The following is a 10,833-nucleotide window of genomic DNA, read 5'->3' on the forward strand; positions in this document are numbered from 1 at the left end:
GTTGGATGTTCCGCTTTGGGATGATGTTTGTAATAGTGTTTATCTCAGTCAATGACGACAAATACTTTTGCCTTCTTCTTTGGGAGATCTCGGTCATCGACGATTCGAGTATGCTGCCGGATCTCGTCGTCAGATCCGTCGCCGTCCAGGTCAATAACGTAAGGCCTCTTCTTACTTGTGATTAGGGGGCCATCATCACTAGGTATAGAAGCAGAACTGGAATCTTGTTTGGCGCTTGATGTATGCGTGGTTGTCTGGGCTGGCAGTGCGGGGGCCATGAAGCGGCGCAGTCCTCTTCCACAGGATGCGTTGTCCAAGGCAGCCTTTGAATCTCCATCCTGTGCACCATCGTCTGCACCATCGATAATCCGGTATTGCTTGCGAAGTGTTTTGACATCACGCTCGGGGTCGAATTTGGAAACGTCGAGGCCGTTGAGGGTGCGGAGGCTCAGTGCGTCAGCCCGGTTGTCTCCCCAGTACCAGGTGGCATTGGGAGATTGTGCGATACGTTCATCGTTCTTCCGTGAAAAGGCGCGCGCCTCGATCAAAGCTTCTCGACCAAGATCAAGGTTCAGAAGATCGTCAGAACCGGGGCCGAGAAAGTGCTCCATGGCACTGCGCTCATACAAGCGGCCTACGACGCGAGCGTATGGGACAGCAAGCTCCTTGTCTGGCGGATGAAGAGGATAGAAGGACCCATAGCCGTCAGCTGCCTTGGGAGACTCGACGTCTTGATCGGACGCCCATTGATGGTTCGACCTAGAGGCATCGCTGGTATAAGCCGAACCATATATCATGATCTCGGAATTGTATGGACGTCCCTGGTCGTAATCGTTGTTCGAAGCCTTGTCCAAGCTTGACCACTTCAGCCGAATAGACCGGATACTCAGAATGTCGGTACAGACGGCCTGGCCTAGCCTGGTGCTTGGGAGAAGGCGGACAGTGTCGCCAATTACCAGCATCTCTGGCCCGATGAAGATGCCATGACAGTATATGGTCGCATTGGGCCATGTGCCTCGGAAGCGATGCTTGCCCATGAGCGAAAGGGTCGAGGTCAGCGCAAGAGCGTTCTTGATGCTTGGATGCCATTGGTCTTGGTCACTATGTAGTAGCTCTTGCCATAGGAAGAAAGGGCGGGCTTGTCGCAACGAGACATGCTTGTATCGCTTCGACAAGGTTTTGTCGGGGTTGTTTGGGTTAGGGACCGGCTCCACTTTCAGACCAGAGCGTGACACACTTAGATTCGTGTTTGGCTCTGAGATGTCAGTAATTGCTGGTCCTGGAGCGGCCTGTGTGACTAGACCAGCCTCCCACTGTGGAGTATGGAGAAACCTGTTATTGTGCGCATCATACAACTGCACCTCGTCGGTGACATCATTTCGAGCTAGGGTGAGTCCATCTGGCAAGTTGCGAACGAACAAGACAATGTCACCGTTTCGCGGAACCCATTGGTCTTGAGATTTGAGCGTGTGGAGTAGCTTGGGTAGGCTGTCCTGCTCTGCTCGCCAGTCGGGGCTCAAGGGCTCCTGGATCGCCTGATCAACGTAATTGTGGCTCCGAAGCTTGTCAATTAAGTTTCGGTAGACATCAGGTGTCCCATCCTGATCGACATTGCCAATATCTAAGCCTGGGCTGAGCTTCTTCGGTCGTCCCTGGGCCATGGGACGTACAGGTACGGCCGGGGCTAGCTGTGCACGATGGTCACTGTTAGGGCGACGTGGGAGAGGTGCGGACGCGGTGGATGAACGTCTCGAGGCCGTACCAGAGCTTCGGACGCAAGAGCTGTTGGGCGAAGCGCGAGGAAGGAGCCCCGAGTTACCTCGGCAGACGGTGCAGGGACATCCTATGCTGTTGCCGGCGTTGTTCATCAAGTAGTGGAAGTGCGGAAAAAACCTGTTGGGTGAGTCGAAGCGCTTGTGGCTGGGATGTCCAAACAGATACTTGTCGACACACTTGGGGTCAGATGGGCGGGGCCTATGCCACATGGTGTAGCCTGCAGGGAGAGCTTCGAGAATATATTGCACGCCCGGATGCGCCTCTCCACGTTGCTCCATCCATGCCTGCGCTATCTTCTCCAGGTATAGCGTGGGCGGGCTGACGTGGGTGTAGGCACCTGGCGGGGGGACGTGCAATGGATCACCGTCAGAACAGCCGGGGTTCAGACGTACGGTAACGCGGCCAGGTGCCATGCTGGCGGTGGTTGAGTGAAGGGAATAGGCTGTTGAAGGTGAGAAGGCCAGCGTGGAGGCCAGAAGGGCGAGGCTGGACGGCGAGGCCGGAGATTGCCGCTGGAGGGGCAGCGGCGGGCAGGCACGACTGTCTAGTTGCAAGCGTTACGACAATACGGCAGGCGCGCGCGCGTGGCCGGGCAGGCGCGTTTGCAGGCGCGGGGTGCTGGGCACACGTGAAACGGCGCGTCTTCATCGTGAGACGAGCGCCACCGGCTGGTGCAAGTAGTGGTGGTAGTAGTAGTAATTAACAATATATGCAGCGACGCGTGGTGAAGGCTGAGCGACGGCGACAGTGAAGGTCGAGGTGAGAGTCGCGGGCTTGGCAGGCAGCCCAATGCAGGAACGCGGGATTTAGCGACTCGCGAACCCCTTTTGCAATATCGGCCCCCGTAGCCGAGCATATGCGAAACACCTACACCACGTCCACGGCTGCCATGGCTATAATTGTCCCCCGCGATCGACGCGTCCTCATTAGCTGCAGTGCCCGGTCTGTCGTCCGTCTACGCTGTCTCTCCGCAGAGTTTGCGCCCGCCGTGCTAGCAAGCAGAGCCAAGTAGGTAAGCACAGGCAGCCGGCGTGTGCAAAACTTCAATATCACGCCCGGCACAGGCACGCGCTCCCCAAGCAGCGTGGTGCAGATCCACCACGCACATGCCGTGAAGGATAAACACGCCATGGCTGAGGGCTTAACCCGACATGGCTTGCCTCGATACTGCAACGGTCCCTAGCGCGTGATAGACCGCAGGGCTCATCCGTTTCCAGTCCCCTTGGACAACAGGTCCATTCGCATCGTGCCGTATAAGCTTTCGCGTGCCTCCAAGGCCTCAGCCGAGGCACCCGAAAGCTTCCTGATCTCTTCCTCCCATCTTTCCTCGCTCTTCCCGCTCGTCATCCGCCCTCGTATGCCCCCCGGGTTATATATACGGTGGTATAGCGGCAATTAAACCAAGGGGTAACCACAACGCCGGACCCTCGCGCCCAGCAAGACACATCACCACCACACCCAGCCCGGCCTCCGTCCCACGGCCACGTCGGCTCGCGACTCCTCCATCGATGCCGGTGCCATGAACTTCTTCCGCCCCTCTCGCTCTCGCTCACACTACCCCATCCAGGATGACCGGCCAGCAAAGCGCATCTCCACCCCTGCCGGCCAGCGTCTCTCCATCATTCTAGAAAACCAACGGGCCAACTCGCCAACCAGTCAAGACAGCACCGCCCGCATCAACGTCACCACCGAGAGCACATTCTGCAACGACCCCTCGCACCAGCACGTGGGCCCGGTACAGCATACCCAGAGGAACGAGAGGAAGTCGGGTGGCATCTTTGCCGCCTTTACCGGTGGCAAGTCAAGCACCCCCAACGACTGCTGTGGGAACAACAACAGCAACCTCAGCGTTAGCGTCTGGAGCGACAAGGACGACGAGAAGTTTGGCCATGTAAGGCAAAAGAGGAGAAAGGGCATCTTTGGCTGGGGCTGGAAGAAGACGGCTCTGGTCATTGCCATTCTGGTAGCCTTGATCATCGGCTTGGCAGTCGGCTTATCCGTGGGCTTGAAAAAGCACCACCAGTACGTCATGCCGTTTTGCCTTCAAACGAACGCTTACTAACGGCGGCCAGTAGCGCATCCGCAGATGGATCTCAATCAGCGACAGAGGACAACAGCAACAACCAAAATAATCACCATGGCTCCTCCGCCACAGCCAGCAACGCACCCTCTCGCACGACTACTGCTACTGCCAAACCGACTCTCCCTCCCAACTTCCCGGTTGGGACCTTTTCCTTTGTTGTTTTCCTCGATACCACCACACCCGACTGCACTTCCAACGCAGACACCTGGACATGCGCGCCCAACACCAACTACTACTCGGATCCGCAAAAAGCCCTTACCGTTTTCAACTGGCAAGTCACTGGCACCTCAGGCTCGTACAAGATTTCATCCCAAGGAGAAGACACAATATTCGATACCATGTTCCAAAACGAGCCTCTTCAGCTGTTGGATGCCGGCTTGGGCACGGAGCGCCTCAAGTTCCAGATTTCCCGGTCAAAGACGGTCAACATGACTGGCACTCTTGGGGGAACCAAGGGCGATTTTGAATGTGACTACGACGCAACGAACATACAGGGGGCTCTGTACACCAAGATGGCCCGTACCTATCCCGACGACACCATTGCTGTAAAAAATACGGCGAACCCTGAGTGGCCGTTTGGTAAGTCATTCGACTGTAGCTGCATGTATCCGATGCTAACAAAGTCTAGCCGTACGCATTGAGCAAAATGTGGCTGGTGGCCAGGGTGTGCCAGCCTGCAAGAAGTCATCAGGCGGCAGCGTGGACATCAAGGGTCAGGACGCAAGCACGCTATGTGCATGTCTCTACAGAAACTGGACACAGTAGTGTCTACGAACGCAATTAAAATTTCTTTGTATCATTGTTTAGCGTTTTCTTTTGTCTTGTTCCATTACAGATTCTCTAGTCAGCATAGCATAGCATAGGAGTCCATCAAAAAAAGACATGGTTTGTGTAGGTTTTAATGGCGTAGGGTATAGAAGATGTTCATTCTCGGTCAATTTGCTGATTGCTAGCATTAATTACCACGGCGTCGGGCTTGATCAAACCATTCTTGCATACATGGCACTGCACATTGTCTCTTTGTTTCTGCTTGACAAGCAACAGCATTCCGGATGCAGACATGCATGGGCGCCCGCATGCGGCTGTATAGGAAGACAAAGCGGTTACAATGGACATACAAGAGCCATTAGTGAGACACTGCGGTTTGCCTCGCGCAAATGAACTGTGCTCAAGTTAAAATTACTCTCATCTACATCTAACCTCTCATTTACATCTAAATCTGGAGTTTCACTCTTGCAATCCCACTCTCACGCTCTTCGGTATTGTCACACCATGAGCGGCTTTCTCACAAACGTGTGGCCATTCAGCTCGCCGGCACAAGCTTCACCGTCCACATCCCACGGCATCCAGAATCTCCAAACTGACCAAAGCCGACGGGGCAGTACTCTCCATACAACGTACGAAGACCAGAATACAGAGTACAGGGGCAGCAGCACACCGACTGTTACCACCACCGAGACGGAAACAGACGACGACGGCCTGAGCATGAGCGATTCCAGCATCGGATCTCAGTCTCCAATTATACAGGCGACACCAAGGGGTATGAGGATCATACACCGCGGTGAAATTACCGAGTCGGCCGACGTCCAATTCGGCAGCCCAGAGGCAAAACGTGCAGCCAAGCTGCTACGAGCAAAGGCAAAAGTCATGATGGAAAGGGCATATGACATACAGGCCAGACAGCAGCTAGTGGGAGACTCGCAGCCACCGTCACCGCCACCACAGGCACTTGATTCTTTGGATTTTGAGGACACTGGGGAGGCGGTGGATACGCTTGCGATGGACGACGACGATGAGGAGTACACTGAATATGATGAGGACGACTACACTGGAGATGAAGACGACGTGATCAGCACCACCCACACAGCTCCAGAGCCAGAGCCAGAAAAACCAGAAGCAAGATCAGCACCACAATCTAAAACCAACACCAATACCGCCCCCTGGTCCACGCTGTCGCCCACCGAAAAATGGCGTACGAACCCATCCCTCCGCGCGCGCGAACTGGGTTCCAAAACCGCCATTTGCAACGAGCTGCAAGACCCGGAGTACGCACTTCGAGACGCTGAAATCCAAGCTGGCATGCTCGCACTCAGGACGCAAATGCACGCATTCAGCACTCGTTTTTTCAGCGGACAAGTGCGGAGGGAGCTTGTGACTTCGACTCCGATATCGACTTGCAACAGCAAGACGGGAATGACGGATGTTATTGAAGATATATCGCTCCCGTCGTCCTTTTACGCTTCTCTCGCGCGGGAAACCGTCAAAATCATTCACTGCATTGCGTCGGGCGGCCCGGCGGGAGAAAGCGGGTGGCATGCGTTCTTTGTGGATGCGGAGAAGCGCAAGATGCTGGTTTGTGGGATCCTGGGGAATGTGCTGGTGGAGCAGGTGTTGGGGCATGTGTTTTTTGGGGGGAGTGCGGAAGAGGTGGGGGTTGTGAGGGAGGGGGAGAAGGTGCTGCGGGATGAGGATGGTATGTTTTTTTTCCCTTGCAGATCTGGGGGTTCCTTTTGTTGTAGCCGTTTCGTATCGGTGTCAGGAACAGTACTGATAATAGGCATGGACATGGCTAACAAGACATCAGGTTTCTCACGTACAACGCACACGGCGCAAACCATGCACTCCTTCCTCACACCCTCCACCAGCACCACCAATCCAAGCACACCCTCTCCACTTACCCTCCCATCAAACTTCCACAGCCACATCACCACCATCGTAGCCGCCCTCTCAACACACCTCGTCCCCCTCCTCTCCCTGACGCATCCCCCCGCCCACACCAGCACTCTCCTCCCGCACCTCATCCCCTCGCTACAAAACCTCGTCACCACCGCCGCACTGCTAAGTCTGCACATGCGCCTGGATCCGCACACGGTGTACCACGTAGAGCCGCTGTTCAAGGAAGACAGGTTTGACCGTGAGCGCATGGAATGTGCGAATCAGAGGGAGATGGAGGAGACGTGTCCGTACAGCAAGGATAGCGACAACAGCAGCAGTAATAGGGATACTGGAGTGGCATCATCTTCAACGGGTGCCAAGGTGAATGAGAAGGAGAAGGAGAAAGAGAGACAAAGAGCAGAACACGATATCCCCCTCACGCAAATGACGCTGCTAAACGGCATGGTGGCGTATCGTCGCGGAGGCTGGGAAACAGCGTCAAGCACGATTCAGCAGCCCGAGTATCAAGAGCGCGAGTGGGAGGATAGAGGCGTGAGAGTGAGGCGCGTGACGAGGGGGTGGGTGTGGTGTCGGTGGGGGAGGCCGCGGGGTCTGAGTGCTAGCACGAGTACGAGTGGTAGTGGTAGTGCGAAAGGAGGTAGTGGGATTAGTCCGCGTAGCAAAGAGGAAGAGGGAAAACGCATCCACGGCCCTGCATGGCGCAAAGGCGGATTCGTGGAGTTTACGGCGTTGAAAGGGGTGCTGGATTGGTTGGGCATGGAGGAGGCGGAGAGGAAGGGGGCTGCAGAGGGGAGATAGAGTGGTGCCGTGGTATGGCGTGGCGTGGCGTGTAGTGAAAATGCGATAGCCATGTAGGAGCAGAGAAGGAGTCGAGCTGGAGCAAAAAAAGGGTAGTGTCACGTAGGAAGGGGAAGAAAAAAAAGGTACTGGATGTGTATGTATGTATGTATGTATGTATGTATTCTAGCGAGCTAATTGGTATATTATATCCGTATTCTCGACTCTTTTCTCATCTCATAGTTTGGTATCTTTTTTGTTTTTGTTTTTCGGATCCGTTTTCTCGTGTTGTTGCTGCGGTGGGCAATCACTCGAGTTTTTACTTTGAGAGCGAAACGAAGGGAAATACTGGGCAACATATGTACATACTTTATGTATGTAGTTGGTATATAGTGATAATTTTAGTATTTCCATGTCTTTGCATTCTTCTTTTCTTTTCTTTTTTAAATGCTTTTGTACTGTAAGTAAGCTGGAGATGAGATGACATGGAGATTCACCAGCATGTACATCCATATGTGTAAGATTTCTTTCTCAATAAGTCCAGGTTGGAAAAAAACAAAAAAAGAAAGGGGGGGGGTGAAATAGCGTTTATACGTAAAATACGCCAAGACACACACACACACACAAGAGGAGTATGTATGCATGTAAATAACAATGTGACCAAGACTCTTCAAGGGTTTTTTTTCTCTTTCTTCTCTTATCATGGGTTGCGAGGAAATGGCGATGGAAAAGTCTATGTGGAGCAAAGATAAGAAAAAAAAAGGGTATAGTATTACAGATTTAAGTTTAAGAGGAAGAAAAAAAAGAAAAAAAAGGTGTACTTAATTCAAAAGTTAGTATGATATTTCACAACTTGATATTACCATGCAAATCCCAAGACGACTGTAATTCAAGACTCAATTTCATCGTTCAAATTGGTATCATAAAAACAAAAAAAATGTAAAAGTAGCAGAGAAAAAAAACCATGGCATTAACCCGTCTGACACAAAGTTATCCTCGGCTGCTACGAATCCTTTCTCGATGCTCAAAACCATCCTCGATGCTCTTACAACATGACAATCTAATCCGCTCCTCAGCTGACTGAAGATCGCAATCACCATGACATGCGTTCCGTTGCCATATCTACGTGGGGATTTGATAACTACTACGCCCATGCTCTTACGCAACCTGGCTGACGCCACGCTTGGACACAAGATGGCTCTACTATCAATGCTAACATGTTCACATTTCAGTTCCAACTTGACTACATTGCTTATGCTCACTGCTGCTTATTTCATGCTTGTACCCTTTTCCCATGTCACTACTAATAAATTACGTGCCAACCAACCGCTTTCACAATGCTTGTCTTGTCCCCCCCCCCTTTTTTTTCCGTCATGCCAAGAAACCTTGTGGCTAGAGGGTTTACGGTACATTTTGCGCGCTACGTTTTTTCACGGCACATTTCGCTGCGGTACATACATACATACATACATGCAAGTGCCGGTCCCCCTCCCCCCCCCCCCAAAAAAAAACCCACGTGCTCATCTAGACTCGTAAACTTAATCGTAACTTGCATGTATATCCGTTCCATTTGCTACCAATGATGCCCGACTCGTTGTGCGTGCCTCTACCAGACCAATGACGGAGTAAAGGAATAAGCCATGGCGAGCTGAGGCTAGATTCCGGAGCCCCGTGCAGGAAGGTTGTTCCAGGCTTGGCGCCGTATTGCGGCTCCCGACGACTAGGACGGGTAACTTGTCCCGCAACCGGTGGTTTGAAAGCCCAGGCATGTCGTAATGTCGATGCTCTCCAAGTATTACGATGATGGCTGGTGACGCGTAGTCGCATGGGGACTAGGCCTCTCCTTCCCCGAGCCGGCTGTTGCTACACGCGCATGGCGGCTGCAGAGGCAGCAAGCCGAACCCGGTCTTGAGTGTGATGCTTGCCCTGTTTCAGCGTGCTCGCGTCTACTCTTATCTTGGACTTTGTGGCTCAGAGAGCGAGCTGCATGATAGAATCTGACGTCAGAGGGCTGATCGCTGGCTTGGTGCAGTGCAGTGTAGGGCCGAAGGCGTCTAATTCGACCGAGATTTACATCATGATGCTTGAGGAGCCAAGGGATAAATCCTTCAATAAAGAGTCGGAAAGCCGCCTTTGGCTGTACCGCGCTCCATCCTTGTGCGCATCAATGGGCCCAAATTGGCCTTTTGGTAATTGCCCATGTCGTGATGGTATGCTAGCGCGGCCGTCACGTGACGTGTATACATATAACATTCGGACCGACCCAGCACAGGCGGTCTAGTGCAGAAGCATGAAATGCTTAGTGCATGCTGCTGAAGAGTGGAGATTGTGCCTTCAGCCTGTATCGGATACGTGCTGAAGCTGGACAACTGGGCAAGGCGCCCCAAGCGACCTGGGTCGAGTCGTCTCGAGGTGTCAGGATTCCAATATGATTTTGGCATGCGTGCCGGGTGGGGCCGAGCACAACAAGAGTGAGAGTAGCATCAGATCTGGGTGCGTAGGCGCGACGAGGCCACGTACTGGGGGTTGTTGCTTGGGCGGTATTGGCAGCACATGGTTGCATCGATGATTGTCGCTTGGATGGCCGTGCTTGTGATGCGACGCGAGATGACGTTGAGATGGAGACGGACTTGGGGGGGGGGGGGTAGTAAACGGTGGGCGTGTTGGCGAAAGGCATAATAATCATGGTATTCTGGTGGATGGAGTGGCTTTTTTTTGTTGGTGCAAGTGCAAAGGACGTGTTGGGGAAAGGGTTTCATGCAGGCGTGTGGTTTGGCTGGATGTGGTATGCGTGACTACGGTATGAGTGTGACTGTGTTGCTTGGCCCGCGTGTGTGCGTGCTTACTGTAGCCTTTTTCTTCCCACTACCCCGCGCGCACAACAACGTTTCGTGGAGCAGGTGGTGGCAGTAGCGCCAACCCCAGAGTGTATTTCCGTGGCACAGTCAAGAGGGTTGAGGAAAAAGCATTGCAGGTAGAGTTTGGACGAACCAGGCTGGGGGAGGGCATGGCGTCGCATGTTGGGGGTGAAAATGGACTAGGCGTGGTTGGGTGCAGGCGTGGTGGGACGACTGATTGGGACGAGTCTTGACGAGACAGCGCGGTGCATCGACGACATGCGGGTGGCGGTGTATAGGGCTAGCCGTGATTGGCAGGGGATTCGCCCAAGCGACGTGGGTGGTTTGGGGTATACGAAGGGCGGCTCGCCAGACTTGCTGTAAGCGTGCGTGGTTGACGTCGGCGTGTCGGCAGCGATTCAGGCGAGCGTGGTGTGTAGGCGTTGCAGGGCGTGGTGGTTGGGCAGACGGGGTGTAGGGCTAAGGTTTGGCAGAGGCCGTTTGCGATGAAACGGACGCATCTTGCATGAACGACAGATTGGCGCCGACTGAAGTGGATGAGTGACGTCGACCAGTGAGGCATGTCGGAAGCAGCACCGGGCGGGCGCAGCGCTGAGCACGAGCTTGGCGGCGTTGGTGGAGAGGCGACAGCGGGAGGCCCGCGCCCCAACGAATTCCGCCTTC

The 10,833-nt window shown here is 53.8% G+C and overlaps 3 protein-coding genes across 3 annotated transcripts; 2 read left to right on the top strand and 1 right to left on the bottom strand.

Moving 5' to 3' along the window:
- Positions 1–44: 44 nt before the first annotated feature.
- Positions 45–2,189, bottom strand: SETTUDRAFT_133045 (uncharacterized protein; the record flags this gene model as incomplete). The annotated part of the gene is made up of 1 exon (XM_008022467.1): positions 45–2,189. The coding sequence occupies one exon, from the start codon at positions 2,187–2,189 to the stop codon at positions 45–47; it is 2,145 nt and encodes a 714-aa protein (XP_008020658.1).
- Positions 2,190–3,295: 1,106 nt separating this feature from the next.
- On the top strand, positions 3,296–4,762 carry SETTUDRAFT_133048 (uncharacterized protein; the record flags this gene model as incomplete). The annotated part of the gene is made up of 3 exons (XM_008022468.1): positions 3,296–3,798; positions 3,849–4,438; positions 4,488–4,762. The coding sequence occupies 3 exons, from the start codon at positions 3,296–3,298 to the stop codon at positions 4,622–4,624; spliced, it is 1,230 nt and encodes a 409-aa protein (XP_008020659.1). The 3' UTR covers positions 4,625–4,762.
- A 1,035-nt stretch (positions 4,763–5,797) lies between these two features.
- SETTUDRAFT_63419 (uncharacterized protein) lies at positions 5,798–7,315 on the top strand (the record flags this gene model as incomplete). Its single annotated transcript, XM_008022133.1, has 4 exons — positions 5,798–5,995; positions 6,047–6,393; positions 6,520–7,142; positions 7,200–7,315. Coding segments are annotated over 4 exons (1,284 nt in total), but the record flags the coding sequence as incomplete, so codon positions are not given.
- Between the last annotated feature and the right edge of the window lie 3,518 nt (positions 7,316–10,833).

The sequence above is a fragment of the Exserohilum turcica genome, assembly GCF_000359705.1.
Source record: "Exserohilum turcica Et28A unplaced genomic scaffold SETTUscaffold_1, whole genome shotgun sequence".
Taxonomy (NCBI): domain Eukaryota; kingdom Fungi; phylum Ascomycota; class Dothideomycetes; order Pleosporales; family Pleosporaceae; genus Exserohilum; species Exserohilum turcicum.